This window comes from Micromys minutus (assembly GCF_963924665.1).
Source record: "Micromys minutus genome assembly, chromosome: 4".
NCBI classification, from domain to species: domain Eukaryota; kingdom Metazoa; phylum Chordata; class Mammalia; order Rodentia; family Muridae; genus Micromys; species Micromys minutus.
Window position 1 is genome coordinate 42905944 of NC_137973.1, and position 21126 is coordinate 42927069.

Consider the following 21126-nt stretch of genomic DNA (forward strand, 5'->3'; position numbering starts at 1 on the left):
CACAATAAAAGAAAAACACACAATAAAACAAAACAAATGGTAAACTGTCTTGAGAAGATGAAGTTATATTAAAAGGAACAAAAGTATGAGTGGCACAGTAGGGAAAGCAGGACTACACAATTAACATTTTCATAATTAGCTTAAGAGGCTAATTAAATACAACACCACAGTCCTAAGTTTTCTTTGAAGAAGTGATATTTGGCTTTCCTAAATGTTTTTTTTTTTCTTCTTTCTTTTCTTGTTTTTCTAGGATAGGGTGCTCACTATGAATGTAGCCCAGGCTGGCCATGGACTCACCACGTCCTCAGCCCTCCCACAAGCTGGGCCTACAGATGCATACTACTGCCTGGCCAACCTTTCCTGCCTGTACATCCAGTTCCACAAAGAAGGCTGATATAAGTCATGAGTAACAGCTAGTACTTGAGTTCTTTGTGTCAGACACTTCATTTCAGAGAGGCACTGCCTCACAGTTCTTACAGTGCCTCCTCTAGACGGATATTATCACATCCACGTGACAGAAAGGCCATTAAAGCTTAGGATTAAGTAATTCTCTGGGTCGCACACAGTTGCTAACTGTCAGAATGGAGGTTTTAAACCCAAGCCGGCCTTATGCCAATGCCTGCACTTTGAACTCTTATGCTATTTTAAGAGTAGAAATCATATTAACAAACACTAGAATTATAAATAATAATAAAATTCTGTTAACATTAATTCAAAAACAACATGGACCACTCCATGAGTAACTCAAGTGAGCAGCGTTGCTGGGACATTCTTCTGCTAACGTCTGAATCGCCTACAATTCTTTTGGGGTGAAGAGGTGGTGGTTGTGGGGATCAAACCAGGGTTTCGTGCCAGGCAGATCTGTACTGCTGAGCTACGTCCCTTTCCACTTCTGATTTTGAGATAGGCCAGCCTTGAGCTCACTTTGTACCCAGGCAGTCCTTGAACTTGTGATCTTTCCTTTCTCAGCCTCCAAAGTAACTGAGATTGAAGGCAACTCTGGTTCATACTTCACCCTTAAAAGTAACTAATTCTTTAGCTTCTTGGTCAAAGAAGTAAGAGGTAACTAACTACAACTCGGACAACATTTCCTATTCATCTACACATAGTAGAGATAAGTTACATCAGTTAAGAATTTCAAAATACCTTTGAGCTCATCACTGAGTCTCTTGATAAAGGCTAAAACAATAAGGTTCAATGATAAAAAAGAATATTTTGGAATCAAATCAGGTAAGTTCAGCCACAGTTAATTTCTTGCTATATGACCTTAGACAAGATTCTCAACCTCTCATACATTTGCTTGGTAAAAATTACACAAAATGACAGAAGCTCTCCCTTGTAGGATTGTTGTGAAGGTTAAATGCATTACCATGAAACACAATGTTCATGAGTCTGCAGAAACACACAAACAAAACTTCACTATATACATGATATAAAGGCATGGGGATGCAAGAGACTATGATGGTAGCTCTTGGTTTTAAGAGTCAGGAAGGGCTTCAAGTGGAGGCAAGCCTTTACCGTGTGCTTGAATAAAAGAAAGGGGTTGGGCAACTGAAGGCTGAATACCTTCCCAGGAGAAGGGATACAAAGGAGTAAGTGGGAAAGAATGTTTTGCCTTTTCCCCACTGGAACTGTGCAGGACCTAAGAGATATTTACTATCATTCTTCGATCTAACCAATATTTCTATTCACTGCCCACTATGTCTATTAAGCCACTCTATTTTCTTGCAGAATAATAGTTTTCACTGGCCAAATGTCACTAACTTTTCAAGTAACCAGCACTATATCTAAATTGACATCTTCCACGAATGCTGTTTAACACTGAATCTTACCTTTCCATGTCTCTACCCAGACTCCCACTACTCCTACAAAACTCCCTTTAGTATGCTCTCTCTCATCCCTCTCGGAGCTCACGGGCCTCGTCCTGTGATGCTTTCCGGTTCAGGTAGGGTAACCGAGCCTTGCTGCCCACTGCACAGCACTGCCAGTCGGCGGTTCCCTTGGCCACCTCCTCCTCTTCTAAACTAGGGAAGTTCCGGCCTTTACTCTAGCTACTGAGAGGCGCTGTCTCAGCCCTGACACCATTTGTTCATCGTCTTCAGTTATATTAATTTTAGAAGACGGTAACAAAGGTTGCTATTTATTACTCTTCCAGATACAGAGTAATTGGATGTTATCTCACCTAATTCTCATACCAACCAAGCAAGGCAAACATTATCCCATTCATTTCCGAGACGTGAAACAACTCAAGCTCGCAGAACTAGTGATAGTGGGAATCCCAGCATTTATTAGATACTAACCTAGTAAAAGGCATTATTCTGAAGACTTCACAGACATTATTAGCTCTTCTAATCCTTTCATTAACTTAAGATAGGCATTATTATTTCTACTTTCTGGAGACAAAAATTTAGTTCAAAGTTCTGAAATTTGCCTTAATTAACATAATTATTAATTAAATGGCAGAGCCAAGGTGTGGACTCACACCCTTCAAATCCTCCGGCCTCCCCCTAGGCCACACTGTCAAAACAAAATCAAAGCTTTCCACCTAAGGACTTGCAAATCAGAACTTCAGACCCACCTTAGTGGCCCCCAAATCAATACTAGAAAAAACCATCAACAGGTTACTTTTGACTGATAGAGGCATTAGCTGCCCTTTATCAATTACCTTTATTAGGCCTTTCTCATCGGTTTTGTAGTAGTCTTCAAGCTTTTTCTCAACCAGCTGTGCAAGCTTACTGGCATTATCTAGGGGTTTACTAAAAATGGAACAAATGTTTTAACAATTATCTTTCAGGACACACTTTACAAACTATAAAGTTAAATTCTAAAATAAGACTTAGCAACTTTAGATTTAGAAAATAAAAAAATGTATAAACATGGAAAACTTCAGATATCAAATGTCACATAATTGTCACTGCCTCAGCACATGCATCAGACATTTTAGCACGAGGGAATAAAATATTACAAAGTGCTGTTCCTGTACCCCTCCCTCCCTCAATACATTCAGTTCCCTGAAAGTCAGTGACTGACACTGAAACCATTCTCAATTCCGTACACTGTGAACACCATGGAAACCAATATGCTTGGCACATCTCTACGTCCACTGCACATGAAGGTATGAATCCTGGGCCACAGAGTATATGCATTTTCAACTTGTCTAAACAATCTGCTTTCCAAATGAAGACGTGACAATGACATCCCCCTCCCCACACTCGCTGACAGTCTTCCAACATAGTCATGCTCTGTCTTACACAATGGAGGCGCGGGTGGAGGACTGCTCTGTGGTTTAAAGGGCTCACTGCCCTGGCTGGGGACCTGGCTTTTGCTTCTAGAAGCCACATCAGGTAGCTAACAACTGTCTGTAACTCCAGTTCTCTTCTGCCTCTGGGGTAACTGCACACATGTGGTGCACACAAATTCATACAGACATGGATACAAACAAATAAAAGTAAACAAATACTTTTTTGGTAAAAAATAAGATGGCAGCATCTTACTTCAAATGGTAACTTCAAAATCAGTGGTATTAGTATATTTTATAAACCTAAAGAAAAGTGTTGAAAAAAAAATTTTGACTAGCACATTAACATGAAAAGAGGAAGAATGGGGGAGTGTCCTGAGACTTTTTTAAATGTTTAAGGATCTTTCAGTTTTATATTTTAAAAATAAATATACACTAGTCAAGAGGTGATAGCACACACCTTTAATCCCAGCATTTTGGGAGGCTGTGAGTCTGGGGCCAGCCTGGTCTACAAAGTGAGTTCCAGGACAACCAGGGCTACACAGAAAATCTTATCTCAAAAAAACAAAAAGTAAAATAAAATAAAATAAAAGGTACACTTACAACTAGTGATTTATATATATTTTTGCAGAAAAATGTTTTAAAAAAAGAAATAATTTCATTTTATAACTTACCTTAAAAGGTTATACAGCACATTCTTAACGAATAGGTAGAATTTGTGCATGTGTGCGTGTGTGCATTAACTCGCTGGTGTGTGTGCCTTTGAGACAAGGTCTCTCACTGAATATGGTGCTCACCCTTTTAGCTAGACTGACAGGCATGTGCAGCACTCTGGCCAGGTTTATGTGACTGCTGGTGATCTGAACTCTGACCCTCATGCCTGTTCAGCAAGTATTTTATCAATGGAGCCATCTCTCAGCCCCAGAATTTTCAAAATTCACTTATATTTAATTTAATAATAAAAATAATGACCACCTACAATAAAGCAATTAACAATGAAGCATTACTAATAGCACAATTATCAATGCTATTAATAATGATTGGTGTTAATAAAATATTAATAATCAATAATAGAATACTTAAATTCATCAAAATTTTCATTTTCAAGTGATTCAAAACATGTGTACAGGTAAACTATTAGACTATAAAATGGTTAAGGCTTCCTCGCTTCCATGAGCATAACCTACCATCAACAGTAGAAGCTTAAAGGACACTAAAGTTCATTAAGAGACAAACCACTTAGTGGACCCTCTAAGTACAGATTGTAATTAACATATTATTTACACACTTTCTAATTTCCAAGGTAAAAATTCATCCAGGGATACCTGAGTTAAGGAGATTTATTATGTTGATTGATTGATCTGTGGACATTATCATGGAGTAGTGCCAAGTACACAGGTCAGAGGACAGCTTATGACAACTGATTTTCTTCTTCTACCACACAGGTCTTGAGCTCAAACCCAAGAGTCCATCCAGCCCTTGGTAGTAAGCACCTTTATCTGCTGAGCCATCTTGCTAGCCCCAAATAGCAGATTTTAAAATGCCTACATAGAGTGATAAAGTTTATAGTAGTATATAAATCTGAGTTGAATGTTTCACCAATCAACTGGACCAATGCCAATATTCAAAGAACCTGCTCAAGGAAAAGTCAAATGCACTCACTCTATGAAGCAGCGGTTATTATCTTTCTCTCATTCTGACAACCCCACGGGAAAACTATTCCCTTCATCCTATTCAAAATGAAAATCCTAAGACGTATAATTCTAAGACTGGGTTAGACATGGCCACTAGCAGAGCTAGGATTAAAACCCAAGTGACGGACAAAGCTATGAAATACACACAGTCCTGTGATCCCATCTACACCATCTATACCAGCTCAAAATCAGGCAAGACTGCACGTCAAAGGTGAGTAAGCAGCAGGTGGTCCTGGGGAGGGAGGGGAGGTGACAGAGAGCATGGGGGGAGCTCTCTGGGAAACAGATCAAATGCTACCATTCATATGGAATAAACTAACAAACCTTCCTCATAAAATGAGTGCACTTTATTAGAAGTTGATTTTTATAAAGAAACAAGTAAATAAAGTATGTGGTATAAAAGCTGAGCCTCAGCTCTTTAAAAAAACTTCCTATAAATAAATGGAACCAAATTTAAGTTCTAACATTCAGTAACAGAGGCTACAAATTACTGTGTGACCTGAGGCTTAATTAAGCCTTAGATCCTCCTTATGCAGGGTGAGCATCACACACACGCCTTACCTCTTATACCTCACTCCCGGGTTTTCATCCAGAGTGGCACACACTGTCACAATCTGCTCAGCCATGGCTTCCATGATTGCTTCTTTTCTGTTGGCGTTACTAGGGTCTGGACTGTAACAGTAATAGAATGCGTCTGGTACATCAAGAGTATAAACCTAAGTTAGGCCAGAAAAAGTTATGCTGTCAATCTAGAGACTTGATTCTAAAAATATATTTTCAAAAATGCAGCTGCAGTTTGAGACATTACAGGGCAAATGTTGCAGGTTGTCTCCTGGAGCCGTTGTCTTTCTCTTCCTCAGATCTCTCTGCCTCATCTGTCTCTCTTCATCCCTCTCCTCCTCCTCCTCCCGTTTAGTCTGCCTCACTCATTCAAGTTTTGCTCCAAATACAGACTGAGCTGACTGCTTTTTACAACCAGTGCAACAGAGGAAGGACTCTGAAGTAGGGAGGAGTCAAACTAAGAATATCTAATGCTTGGCAGAAAAAAGATAAAGAGTCTTAACCCAGTACAAATAATGCAGAAACGTCCCAAGGTGCATACAGGTATCTTGGAGTCACACTTTAAATTTCTTCCCCAAAGCACAAGCCACCATGAAAGACACAGACAATATAAATACAACAAAATCTCACAGATATAGTCACTCCCTCAACTAACAAAAGCACTTGCGGGCAAAGAACTAGGCTAGCAGTCTAGCAGTGTTGTGTTGTCGGAGAGACAGACGGGAAGGTGGCTACAGTTCCTTGGTTTACCCCAGTAAACTAAGTTTGGAGTTTTCAAAAGTAGTGAGAGTAAGCACCAGGCTGGGGTGGCACACTGCATACTCAGGAGGCAGAGGCAGAGGCAGAGGCAGGTGGGTCTCTGAGTTTGAGTCTAACCTGTTCTACAGAGTGAGTTCCAGGACAAAGAAACCCTGTCTCGGAGGAAAATAATAATAGTAAGAGTAATCCTTCTCAACTTAGCTAGGCACTGGGTGCAGAAAAGATGAGTAATGACTATAGGCTATGTCATATGTTGTGAATAAGCTTCTCTGCTTTTCCTTTCACTCAAAGACATTTACTCCCAGAATGTAACCCACTACCAATAGCGGCAGCCTGAAGATAGATGAAGTCCAGCTGTGCCAACCCAACGTCTGCTCTCAAAGGCTCAACTGCTGTGTTACTTACCAACTGACAAGCACTCTGCACATGATCTGTCACCTTACAGTTACTTTCCCACTGCAGCACAAAATATTATTATCCTCTACCTAAAAGATTTCTCTGTGTGGGAGAGGTTCTCAACCTGGAGGCTGTGCTCCTCTGAGGGTCAAATGACCCTTTCACAGGGGTCGCCTAAGACCATCCTGCCTATCAGATATTTACAATTCATAACAGCAGCAAAACTATAGTTATGAAGTGGCAGAGAGCATGTTATGGCTGGGGTCACCACAATACGAGGAATTGTATTAAACGGTCAGTCACAGCGTTAAGAAGCTAGAGAACCACTGTCCTAAGGGACCTTATCTCCCACCCACATGACTCTTTGACTGTGGAATGTTGTAGAAGAGATGGAACATGTAAGAATTTAAGAAGCCCTAAGAGCCACTTGTGTGTACATGTATACATACACTTGCACAGGAGTGTGGTGGGACAGGGACGGTAACTCAGTGGTGGAATGCTTGTCTGGTTTATTCAAGGCTCTGAGTTTGAATCCCAACAGCTGCCAAAGACCAACAAATTCCCAGAACAAAACTGACTGGCCAGAGCAACAAGGAACAATGGTGTGGTTCCAATATATTTTCTTCTCCTGGTTACACATCCATTAGGTCCCAGAATGTAGAGGATATAAAATTAAACCCTAGAGAATCACATTGACTTCCAAGACTCTACTTTTCCTTAAAGCCTTCAGGATCAGTCCTAAGTGTTCTGCACCAGCTCGTCTGTGACTGTTATCCCGAGGGAGCTGGAGCCCCGAAATATACAGTCTCAGCCAACTTAGAGAACACCTTACCCTCCTTGTGACCCACACTCCCACTGTGCCCACATCTTTCTGCTTCTGCATCCTTGCATTCAGATTATTCTTACCTCCTAGAATGTGCCTCCTAATTGCTACCATGTCAAACTGTATTTATTTTCAAACGCTTCCCCAGTCTTCTAGTAAATATTCATTTATGCATGACTGTGCCATGTATCCTCAACAAATATACTCTCCTTTGTACAGTAATGACTCCCGTTCACTGGGAGTAGAGCAATACATGTTCCTTTAAGACACATTTGACTTCCCATGTGCTTAGTGTAGTGACTAAATTTTAGCTAATACCATATAAATGAAGATTCTTATTTCATTCTGTCTATTTATTACATAACCTCTGTTGTCCTGCTTCTTCTAATAGGAATTTTATAGTGATCTAGCTCACAAAGGAACTGCCTAATAGAATAGAACTGTCTAATAGAATTCTGTAGATTCACTGTGTAAGGCTTATAAAGTCCATTACCTGACTTCTTGTAGAACAAGAAATACATTCTCACACTGTTTAGGCAACTGAAAGTTTCGTTTTCCCGCTGTACTCAGAACCTAATTCTAACTTATACAGCTGCTGGCTATGTTGTATCTCTCTCATAGTTCTGAAATGAGAAGACTGCCGTGATCTAGCAGACAGTCTCTAGTTGCCATAGACCTCGTCTGTGGAGCAGGCTGGCCTTACACTTGTGATTGCTTTTGCCTCCCCAGTGCTGGTACGTTAGGCATGTTCCATCATGCCTTGCCCTGAAAAGATATGATTACATTTCCTAGCTTAAAGCACTTAGTACTCTTCCACATGAATTTCCAATATATTTTTATTCTTGCCGTAATTTTTCCGTATCAATTAAACTTACTAGGCAAAACCAGGTATGGTATTGGACATTACTTAGATAGTATTTAGTAAGTATAATCAGACATTCATAAGATGTAGATCAAGGAAGTGAATCAGGAGAAAAAAAAAAAACAAAAAAATACATGGAGAGGACCTTAAATAATCGTATTTCACAGACTGGCAGTGAAGTCTCCAGGAACTTCTTTACATGCATAGACATTTTCTGCCATAAGCCATCAACTCAAGTCATGTTGCTATGAAGTTCCTTCATGCAAACACAGCAACTATAGGATTTTAAAGACTTTCTCGAAGTAATGTTCTGGAAAAGTCCATAGCATTTACTACTCTACTGCTTACATCACACATGATTTTAGGAAGCCTATTTTCATCTTATATAAACTAACTTATATACTTATTAAACTTATATAATTACTGTACTGAAGAATGAATTTTAAGAAAATTTAAATAGGTTAAGATCTTATTATTTGGATTATAGTCTTTGTCACAGACAGGTAAGCTTAAAAGAGGACTCCTTTATCTAGGATCTTTCTTTCCCCCAAATATTGACCTGGTAGTTTCAAAACATCTCCAAATATTCCTCTATAAAATCTTATAGAAAAATAAGAGAGAACTAAGAATAACAAGCCCATTATTCACTGGCTGTATAACTTCGGGTAAGCTAGTTAGCCTCTTAAATTTCCAACCTTTAAAATGGGTACAGAAGCCAGGCATGGTGCTGCACACCTTTAATCCCAACACTCAGAAGGCAGAGGTAAGTGACTCTGAGTTCCAGGCCATCTTGGTCTACATAGTAAGTTCCAGGGCAGCCAGGGCTACATAGTGAGACCTTGTCTTAGAACAGAACAGAACAGAAGAAAACAAAACAAACAAACAAAACACGGGAACAGAAGTAGTCTTGGAACTACTGAAAAGATGCAATTACTAAGTTTATGTAAAGCAACCAGAAGGTGATCTAACGGAGTCAACACTATTGGCGGTTACTATGACCTTCATTACTATTAAGTGTGCTGAAGGCAAAACAAATGAACACCATTTATTCCACAGTTATGTATATGACATAATATTCTCATTTTTAAAGCTTGTCTAAATATCATAAAGAATGACAGAAGCTAAAACATCTAAATTTCATCATCTATGGTGATGGAACTGAACAGACACGGGCTTTAGTGCTGATTGGAAATGCAAGTTCCTCTTGCTATTATTAATATTCTATTCCAATTTTGTCCATGTTTCTCCATTTATCATGAGACTGTTTACTTGTAGATTCGGCACAAAATTTAGCAAATATATACAAAACACCTTCAGACCATGCTTTAGTAACAAGCTCATAAAATTAATTCTGGAAATTCATTATGAACAAAAATTTTAAAGTAAAAGTTACCAGTACCTGAGATTCATGTGGAATAAAGGAAATATTTATTTCCTTACATCTTCTTATTGACTTGGAGCAAGATGTTTTAATCTTGTTAAAGAGACTGTCAGGACAAACTGAGGGAGGAAAAAGCATAAACCCATCTAAGTCTTTACTCATTCTGAACAATCATCCCAACATGCAAGAACACTTTATGTATAACAGCTGTCTGGACTTTGTGAAGCAAACTACTCTGTGGATGGGGATGTCTATTACAAGACATGAGACAGATGAGAATGGAGGGCATCTTTTGTCGTTGTTTCTCTGGGACAGGGTTTCTCTGGGTGGCCCTGACTGTCCTGGAACTTGTTCTGTAGCACAGGCTGGCCTTAAACTCAGAGATTCACCTGCCTCTGCCCCTTCAGTGCTAGCATTAAAGGCGTGCACCACCACACCGGGCTTCAGACTTATTAAAATATAGTTATGCCACACAACATAGAACATAAACATCTCAGGGCTTCGTTCCTCACTTCTGCTATGAAAATGTGGACCATGAGGAAAATATGATGGATTTTTCTCCCATAAAATAATTGAAACAAAATGGCTGGTTTTTTTGGTACCTTCCCATAGGCTTCTTTCTCATAATACAATAATCTTCAGTTGGACTTTGTATTAAAATCCCAAAGTATTCATACACATACACTGAAAGTCAGACACTCTGAAGTTAGCAGGGACCTCAGAAAGGCACTTACAGTCCGTGAAGTATATGTACGCTGCTTTGTATTTCTTCTCAGATTTACTTCCAAAATCTCGCAAGAAACAATCTACAGACTTAAAAGGAAGTGAGATGTTGTGTCAACACATATTTTATTAAATACTGATTTAAATATGCTGGACTTATAGCCTGATTTTTAAATAACCACTTTCCCAGCCAGTGATAGCTACTGAGGAACATAATAAGGTAACAGGCGAGAAGGTAATAACACCCAGATATATTATTGGCAACGAGGACGTCTAGGGCAGAAACAGATGACAAGATTATTGTAGGAATTGAGAAGCCAAGGCACTGGCAGTATTCTATGGAAATAAAATTACCAAAGTTTATCACTGAGAAGTGTTAAAAAGAGTGTTAGTAAGCAAGGAGGTAAAATGGCTAAGACAGTACAGTAAAGGCTTAGACTCTGGTAGATGTCTCAAGGAGAAAGAGTACCAGACAACAGTTGGCAGTGTGTGCCTTATGTGGTAAGTTCAAAAAGAGAGATAATGAGGGGCTGGAGAGACTGCTTAGTAGTAAAGAGCAGACCTGGGTTCAGCTCCCAGCACACACATGGCTACCCACAACTATCCTTACCCCTAGTGCAGGGACTTTGATGCCCTCTTCTGGATATGAAGGCACCATGAACATGTGTAGTACTCATGCATACATGCAGGCAAAACATACATGCACACAAAAGAAAAATAAGTCACTTTTATATGACTTGTTTCATCTGCATTCCCATCTCTAAACTTATGGATCAACGGGAGCTATGCTAACCACAGATTCTGGTAAGAAACTGCCATGTTGTTTCATTCACTCATTCAAATGAGAAAATGAAGACAGCAAGTTAATTACTTTCTCCCTTCACTCATTCAAATTTCCAAAGAGTGTATCTTTCCTTTCATCAGCTGTTTGAGCAAGCAACCACACAGAGCTCTAGGAAGCATTTCAGAAGCAACCCTACTCTCTCTCTCATGCCCTGCTACTTTTCTGTGCAGGGCAGAAGCTCTTCAAGCAGGTCTTTCCCTAGCTGGATGTTTTCTTCCTTTCACCAGACTTCCTCTCTGGCAGCCTGACCTCAAGAGTGTGGCTGGATGCTTTATCAGTCACGTGGGACTTAGATTTAACTGTGGGAAGATCTTAAATACAGCCACTTCTACAAAAGTAAGAGGGCAAAAAAGTTTCTCTTCCCAAGAACAAACCACAAAGCCAAGTACACAAAGCTATAAGGCCCTTCTAACATCAGCTGACCTGAAAGCTGTCTATGAGTCTCATCTGGGAACCCTGATGCTGCCCCTCAGGCTCCAGGGAAGCAAATCTCACAATATGGTTCTTCACGATGCTCCCAAAGACTCCAAGGTCTCACCTGCTCACAGCAGCTTAGAGGGTCAGCAGGTGAGAGAAAAGACAGAAGTCGGCTGTGGGTGGACACAAGGGTCCCAGTCGGTGCTGCTGTCACTTTCTGCTACTGAGTATGCAGCTGTGTCCCTTTTGTCACTGAGTTCCCGAGTCATTACATTACACAGGCCTTATTTTTAATGGCCACGTGGTCTTTTATATGACTTTTTATCAATTTTCAGAACTTAATTGATTTTTTTTATTAATTGATTATTTACCACCTTAATTTAACCGTTTATTTCTTACTCCAAACACAACATTTTAAAAAGCTTCTTGAAAATGGCAAATCCATTTTCTTATACTGATAGTCCCATTATAAGAGTATATGGCAAATTTTGCTTCATTAACCTCACAGAAAAACTGAGGGAGGTGTGTGTACACACACGTACACAATCCTTTCGACAGAAAAGTAGTATGTTTTGGGTTGGTTTTCTTTCTCTTTTCTAGGACACTCATACTGTAGAGACCTGGCTGGCCTAGAACTTGCTATGTAAACCAGGTAGGCCTCAAATTCACAGAGATCCATCTCTTCCTGCCTCCCGAGAGCTGGAACTGAAGGCCTGAGTCACATGCTCAGTTAACCATGGTGCTTTCAGGCTGCAATTTTTTCCAGTCATAAATTTTTTTCTTGAAGTACTGTATCAAGGATAAATTATAAAATATCATTTAAAAATTCTGTTCCTAGCAGTCAATATGCAAATATAATTTTTATGCATTGGTTTTTGCTTGCTTGCTTTCCTAACATCTAACAGAGTTAAAAGTGGGAGTAAAAAGAGAAAGGTTACAAAATGCATGCTCAGAGCTCATGCCTGTAATCCTAGTATTTTAGAGGCTGAATCAGGAATCTGTGAGTTCAAGGCCAGCCTGGACTATAAACAGTCATTTCCAGGCTAGCCTAGGACACATAGTGAGAGCTTGTCTCAAAAAACAAACAAGAAGATATTACACAGAAAAAAAAAAATGAGTCTAATACTATACTTGAAGTTTGGCTCAAGTAGCAAGTCAAGTCATATTGTCAGGAAAAGAAACTGAAAAAGATGTCAACATAAAAAATACATATATATACACATATAAATCTATACATACACATGTAAACTTTAGAAAAATCACCAAAATAAATAAAAGAGTTATTTATTTAGGCTGGAGAGGGAGCTCAAAGGTCAAGGGTGCTTACAGTTCATCCAGAGGACGCAGCACCCACCATGGGGGTGAAGGACCCTTACAATGGCCTGTGGCTCCAGTTCCAGAGGATATGATGCCCTCTTCTGGCTTTCAAGGGCACCAAGCATGCACACAGTGCACATATGTTTATGTAGGCCAAGCACTCATACACATAAAACATAAAAAAAAAACCTCTTTAAAAGATTTTAAAAACATTTTTAAAAAAATCTTTTTAAAAGACCTTTTTATCTACATTTCTGTCTCTTCCAAAATTACGGGCCAACAGGACCTATGTGAATCTCAAATGCTGTAAAGAAACCATCTTTTTATATCATTAAATTCTGCTTTCACATGATAGGAGAAAAGAAATCTTCCCTTATACATTCTTACTGGGATTACAAATGAACTATTAGAACACAGAAAATCTTTTATAAGTAAGACAGGGGCTGAGGGCTGGAGAGACGGTCAGCAGTTACAAACTGCTGCTCTTGCAGAGGGTCTGTGTTCCGTTCCCAGGCACCCACACTGAGCAGCTCACACTGGCCTGGAACTCCAGCTGCAGGGGACCCAATACTCAGTACCCTCTCCTGGCCTCCATGGGCACCTGCGCACGTGTGCACTTACCAAAAAAAAAAAAAAAAAAAAAAAAAGAGAGAGAGAGAGAGAGCAGAAACACTAATCAATTAAGAAAATTTTAAGGTCAAGGTTCAATGAGTCTTGCACATGAAAAGCACACACTCTACCACTGAGCTATACCACAGTCTAAAAACTCACTCTCAAGAATACTCACTTTTGGTGTTGGAGAGATAAAATACAGAGCTTTCATTTGTCTGACAGGTTCACGATTCTTATAAATATTCTCTATAACTGAGAACAACAACAAGAAAATCATTTGATGGAACCAAAGTTTAATAATTTAAAATAAACTTCATTGTATTTTCCATTTATTATAATAATAAACACATTTATATACATTGGGATTACTTTTTTCTCATTTGCTAAATTAGTAAGTACTAAAAAAAAAAGAACGAGACTTTTTGTAGAATTATGAGAAAAAAGACAACAGTCATTATATAGGTAGGCCTGCCAGAATACAACATAAGCAATCAAATGCAAGTGTTAAAAAGTAAAATCATTCTTGGGGTCAGTGAGATGGCTCAGCAAGTGCCTGATGCCCTAAATCTGGTCCCCCATAGTAGAAGGAACAAACTAATTCAAGCAAATACAAACACAGGGACACACACACAGGTGACTAAAAGAGACATCAAGAATATTCCAGAGTACTGTGCTCTCTGAAATGCTTCTCAACACCTTATCTGTTGTCAAGCAAGCTTGAAAAACGATTACCCAAGGCTTAATTAATAATTCTTGGGGCCAGTGAGATAGCTCAGCAAGTAAAGCCTGCCAATGACTTCAGTTCAGCCCCTAGGACTCCACAGCAGACAGACAGACTGACTTCTGAAGGTTGTTCTGTGACTTCCACCTGTGCACATGTTCTCTCTCTCTCCTACGCCGAGGATCTCTGGAGAAGGCTGGATTTACTTCTACGTCTCACAGCTGAGAAGCAGCGGCACTTACCCGTCACACCCTCTTCCAGAAGATCTGTCATTTTGCAGCAGGATGACAAAAGTTTGGTGGTGAAGTCATCTAACAGCATTATCTTAAAACAAAGCAAATTAAGAAAGAACATAAACATCTGATTGCCAAGAACTAACAAAAAAAGAAGTTTTAGTGATTCCTCTTTTAGCTTGATTTGGGGGCATACTTTCTCAATGCACATACATGGAAATATTTCATACAGGAAAGAAAATAGAAATAGAAGCAGAGCTTGTCCATTTTAAGTATATCAATGTTTAACACCAAATTTTCTGAAATGTAATTGGCATTTACGGAATTATTGCTATAACAGACATTTAGCATCTGCAATATGACAGACTACCATGCCATCCTCTAGACAAGAAAACAAGGAACGCTTAAGTGCCTTGCTTAAGGTGCCACGGCCTGTGGCAAAGTAAGGTGTGAAGTTCTAGGCCTGTCCTCGGGAAGCATCCTAAGGACAGTGAGCCGCAGCCCGCCACACAGGAGCAGATCACAGTTCCTACCTTCCACTCGCCTTCCTTCCGACAGTCATCGAACACTGTTGTTTTTATTTCTGCCAAAAGAAGAAGAAAAGGTTTAGTAATGTAAAGCATCAGCTGGAAATTTAGTCTATGCAAAAGGGTCAAAGTGGCTGAGGAAAAAACTGCAATTGGAATGTGTTAAACTATAGGAATACTATATACTAAGCTGTATACAGCTATATTTAATATCTAGCCTATACCTTTACACTGTAATGTATTCTCAAACATAAATGTATAAATATGTCCAGAGAATATTTTTGAACTATTTTCTGATTTAGTTTTCCTTCTTAAATTTTAGGAAACAAATAATCTGTAGAAAGATCTTTAACTGGCTCATGGGTAAATGACATCCGACAATCTGTATAAGCATTTCTCATCCTCATTTACTTCCTTTGAAGAATACAGGTAGGTTGGGGCTGGGGAGATGGCCTGGTGGCTAAGAACATTTGGTGTTCTTGCAAAGGACCTGGGCTCAGTTGTGTGCATCCACACGAGACCGCTCATAATCACTGTTAACTTCAATTTCAGGGCATCTGACATCCTTTATAGATGACCCTGAAGCAATTTCCCTCCAGCCACCATCTCCCAAATGACAGGCATGCACCACCAAGTACCATCACGTCCCACTCTAATCTGTTTATACTTCTGTCTTCAGTAAATGCTTCTGGGAAATTTACCATCACATTTTTGACACCATGTTTAAAAAGTTACAATTCTAATGATCCAATCAATAGGTGTTACTGTAACATAATGAAAACTATGTGGGGAGCTGGAGAGACTGCTCAGTGGTTGAGAGCAAGTAGGGTAGCTCAGATGAACTTGTAACCTGAGCCTTCTCGGGTCTGCACAGACAGCTACGGTTTTGTGTACACACCCACACAAGCATACATGATTAAAAGTAAAAATACATCTTTTTAAAAATCTGATCTTTGTTTCTAGTTCCTGAAATAAATCTAAAATCCTTGAAATTTCTTTCTTTTTTTTTTTTTTTTTTTTGGTTTGTCTGAGTGATTTTTTTTTCTTACAACTTTTTTTAAAAAGAGATACATGTACAGATTTTTAAAAGCATTTTGGCATAAAACTATATGAATATTTTTGTCAATATTTGATATTTTTAAAGGCTTGATAGTATGCATTAAAATCTTGCTAGTTATCATAAGCATAAAGTACATGTAAAACAAAACATAACATGGAAATAGTCAGTTTTCTTGGTGTGTATAGATTAAACAGAATGATTTTTAAATACCAAAAATTGCCACAAGGCTATCTTCTTAGCTCTTGAGTTAATGATTTAAGGTCTAGGTGTACCCCACTCTGAGTGGGTGCTATACCCTTGTTATTATTTTTTTCCTAAGAAGGACTGAGGCTTCCATTTTTTTTTTTTTTTTTTTGGCCTTTCTTTTTTTGAGCTTTATATGATCTGTGAGTTGTTTCTTGGGTATTCAGAGATTTCTGGGGTTAGTATCCAATTATCAGTGACTGCATATTATGTCTGTTCTTTTGTGACTGGGTTACCTCACTCAGGATATTCTCTAGTTCCATCCATTTTCTTAAGAATTTCATAAAGTCATTGTTTCTAGTAGCCCAGTAGTACTCCATTGTGTAAATATACCACAATTTTTTATATCCATTCATCTACTGAAGGACATCTGTGTTCTTTCCAGCTTCTGGCTATTAATCCTTGAAATTCCTTATGTGACAGAATCTATGGGATGCTGGTGACATGACCCTTGACTAGCTTCAGCAAGCAGTCGGTCACCAGAAGAACCAAGCTATGACTTCTAAGGAGGCAACAGGGACTAGAGATTGTGTTCAATTACCAGTGGCCAAAGATTTCATCAGGAAGTCCTACATAATGAAAGGTCCATAATCCACCCAGTTTCTGAGTCATTGAACACACCCGTGTGTGGCAACGTGACATACCCAGCTCCACAGGGAGGGAAGCCCCAATGATCCAAACCCTTCTAGACCTCAGCCTGTGTCCGTCACCTGACTGCTGATTTGTATACTTTAGACAAACAACAAAAGGAAAAACCACTCCACAACAAGAACCCTGATAACAGGAAGTAGTTACTCAGTTCATACTCAGGTATGAACTACTGAGCTGAGGGGAGGGAGAGCACAGGCAGCCTGACTGGACCCAAGCCAGGGAGAGTGGGAAGCATGAGGACTCCGTTACTAGCTACTGGCATCTCAACTGAGGGTTGAAGCGAGTCATGGCTCTGAGTCCTTCAGCCTGTCGAGGTTGGCGTAGCAGCCAGGGTGAACTGAATTGCCATGTATCCCATCAGCATCTGAAGCACTGGAGAACTGGTTAGGAAGGAGGAGAGAATCAACATATTTGCTGTTGGAAGTGTTCCAGGGGAAAGCAGTTAACACTCATCACAAAGTTGTGCTCTAGGGCTGGCGAGATGGGCTTAGTGGGTAAAGCGCTTGTCCACCTGACAATCTGAGCTCCATCCCCAGATTCCAACAAATCTAATCAAAACAGTGGGGGCCAAGGAGACAGCTCAGTCAGTGTGTGTTGAGCAAGCACAGGGAACTGACACTGGTTCTAATTCTGAGCATCTGTGTAAAAACAGTCAGCTGTGGAGGAATGTCTGGAGGATCCCTGGAGCTCCCTGGCCAGCCAGCCTGGATGAGCTGCAGGGTCGGTGAGAAAACCTGTCTCAAAAACTAGGGTGGACAACTGATGTCAATCTCTCAGCTCTACCCAGCCTACAGGTACATACACCCCCACCCCCACCCAGCCACCGCCAAAAGAAAAAAGAAGTCAGTAAAGGCAAGTATATACTGTTTACTAGGTGCATGTTATAGGGAAATAACAATTTAAAAACCCTAAAGTATTTAAATGTGACTACACCGGAAAGCAAAGGTTTCTAAGGCACGCTGGGCAAGCTCATCTGCTTTAAGGCAGAGCTCAGACACTGACAGGCCACTTTCCTTGTGAGCCAGCCTCACGGCATCCGCCACAGCTGAAAACTGCAGACACTGCAGTTCTCACTGCTCATCTCTGAGAGACAAGCGCTCCGGGAGCACCAGTCACGTTGTTAATCATTACACTGCCAGGGATGACAGGAACCAGCCACACGTGACCACAGGCCCCTGAAATAGAGCTGGTAGTAGTCAGGTGTGGTGGATGACGCTTGTGAAATTCTGGCCCTGGGAGGCTGAGCAGGACTGCTTTGCATTCCAGGCCTACCCGGGCCACAGGAAACCTAGCTTAGAAAAAGCAAAATCACCTGAAATGTTCCTCCAGAAAGAACACAACAGAGAGAAGGCTGCGGTGTGACTCACTGGCAGAGCACAAGCACGTGGGAAGCCAGATCTGATCCCTAGCACAAAACGAGAAACAGAAAGACTAGGACGTTTTTAAAAGGGGAGATATAAAATATCCTAAGAATTCTTTTTCCCTTACTTTATGATTTCTCATATCACAAGAAATATTTTGAATGTCAGGTTAAATAAAATGTAACAGTTAATTTCATTTACTTCTATTGTATTTTTAATACAGTTAACTACAAAATTTTAAGTTACCTCACCCAGCTCACATAGTTTTACTGTGTAGAAAGTACAGTCTGGTGCTAAACATGTCAACATCTTAAAAGTAAATACTAAATAATGAGCTGTGGATGGAGAGATCAGGAACATTCATCAACAGCGACACGGCCGCAGGTCACCTACGCTGAGAGTGGGGGGAAATCTCACCAGCTATGCATAGGGTAAAGGTCCTTCATACACTAATACAATGAAAATCCCTTAACCTTTGCTTCAGCAACGGAAACTGGACCCCAAACTCCATTCTTTACCTTTGCTCTGCCTCCTCCTCAGAGATGCTCAGTACTCCAGTCTCCCCCATCAGTTCAGCCCTTCAGTTTAACGGTCTTACAGACCACTGCTCATGGACTTACTTCACTCTGCCACACGATACACACCTCATGTAGTCACAGCTCTAGACAGCATTTCTTCTTAGCCACAGGCATGTGGTTCTTTTCTCCTTGTCCCACAATCAATCATTAGGCATTATTGATTGTTCTCTGGCTTCTGGCCACTATTTTGGGGGCCACTGACAACAATAATACCCCAATTCCTAACACCTTTCACTGAGCTACTGCAATACTCTCCTATCTGGCTTTGCTGTTTTCTACCTCCACCCTCAATTCCTCACACCCGTTAGTCACCTTCCTGAAACATAACCTATCTGAAAAGGCCCTCTGAGGAAATCTAAACACTACCATTCAAGACATTCACTCCCACTGACCAGCATCTACCTATTCTGTAAGCTGGTCTTTCGCCAGCCCAAATGCTATCCCAACAGCAGCCCACTAGTACCAGCTACCCACCCGTTCTCACTGGTGTCTCTGAGGTACAAGAGGAAACATGCATACTGTAATGACAATGTAAAAACGCAGGCAGTATGATCAGGGACACAAGCAGTGCTTCCTCTTAATCCATGGCTCCGTGACTACCATGCAAAGTGACCTAAATCCTCATCTTTAACTCAGCTTTTTCTACTTTGTAAACAAACCTTTTATCTCCAAATGCCTATGACACTCAAGCTACCACTTAAAACCACCGTACTGTAACTCTGAACTGCTTCCCCCCTCAGACCCATCCCTCCTTTTTTTTTAATAAACAGCAACATCACTATTTAGTCTCCTGGACCAGAATGCCAGTTTAGGGTGACTGTGGCTCCTAACTCACTACTACTCTCATTCACCTTCTCTTTATCTCCTCTCAAGTGCTGGGAGCAAAGGCACGAGCCGCCACCTTTAGCCATAACCCAGGAGTTAGGGTCCGGCCAAGACCCATGTTCTTGGTGACACTATTCCCCACTGACTCCATGTCAAAATTGAATGAAATGTTTCTTTGCAGAATTGCTTATAACAGTTCTTCAACCAAGTGTTGTTAAGTCCCAGCACTCAGGGAGCAGAGGCAGGAGGATCTCTATGAGTTTGAGACCCGCCTTGTCTACAGAATTCCAGGACAGCCAAGGCTATATAGAGAAACAAACAAACAAGATTCAGAACCTTATGGGGTGGGTAAGATTGCCCAGTGGGTAAAGTACCTGCTGTCAAACCTAATGACCTGAGTTCTATCCCCGTGACCCCCGAAAAACTGCAAGCTGTCTTCTGACTTCCATTGTGCCAGTGTATGCACAGGTATATGTGCATGTACACAAAAAATTTTAAAAAATAGTTTAAAGATCTTTTGAGAAAATATTTTAAGTATGCTTGTATACTGTAGATTGTCCTGAAGCTGTTTGTATTTTAACGTTAATCCCACTTCCCCAAGAAGGGCTGCCTAGTCACATGACTCCAACTGAACCTTCCAATTTTAATTAGTAAAATAAAAGAAAGCCAGTGACTGGACGGGGCGAGGGAGGTGGAGAGGGCTGAGAGGTCTGAGGAGGTCAGAGAGGATGAGGAGAGGTGGCAAGATGGAGGTTCCCAAGGACCAGGTAGACCCAGGTGATATTGATTGGCATTAAATAGCTATGAACATTAAGGATTTTATAGGTCTAGTATCTCATATAGAAGGGCAGTTTGTATCTTTGTCTATTTAATGTAATCTTGTTGTACAGAGGGTTTGTGGATTGAGAGTTGAATATATAAACCTGTATGAAAATCTATCGGGAGTTAGAGTTGTGTATGTGGGATTTTGGGGTACAGAAACACCCGGGACAGAGGCAATCTTACAGGCGGTAGTAAACCGCCAAGGGAAGAGTTGTGAGAACGGAGGAACCAGGTGCGCGAGGCTCCGTATCAGGGCCGGGCCTAAGGAGTGAGACCTCAGGGCCGACAGAGACATAAACCATTTTTTATTTTTTAATATTTACTGCAACAGTATACTTATATCCCCTTTACTTACAGAAGGCCCACAGTGGGACTGCTGAGATCACACTGTTCTGTCTGCTGTCTCATTAACTATCACCAGCAGTTTCCCACCAGCCTTAAGACATGTTCCCACCAGCAGCTTTCCCACTGCTCCCTC

At 40.4% G+C, this 21126-nt stretch overlaps 1 protein-coding gene across 1 annotated transcript in view; it reads right to left on the reverse strand.

The window, feature by feature from the left end:
• STXBP3 (syntaxin binding protein 3) overlaps nucleotides 1-21126 on the reverse strand; it is a 41670-nt gene that overhangs the window by 15621 nt on the left and 4923 nt on the right. Inside the window, exons 2-8 of the mRNA XM_080916065.1 lie at nucleotides 15115-15164; nucleotides 14591-14672; nucleotides 13803-13879; nucleotides 10449-10527; nucleotides 9733-9833; nucleotides 5494-5648; nucleotides 2666-2756 (exon numbers count right to left, since the gene is read on the reverse strand). Coding sequence (XP_080772191.1) covers nucleotides 2666-2756; nucleotides 5494-5648; nucleotides 9733-9833; nucleotides 10449-10527; nucleotides 13803-13879; nucleotides 14591-14672; nucleotides 15115-15164 — 635 coding nt within the window. The remainder of the gene's footprint in view (nucleotides 1-2665; nucleotides 2757-5493; nucleotides 5649-9732; nucleotides 9834-10448; nucleotides 10528-13802; nucleotides 13880-14590; nucleotides 14673-15114; nucleotides 15165-21126) is intronic.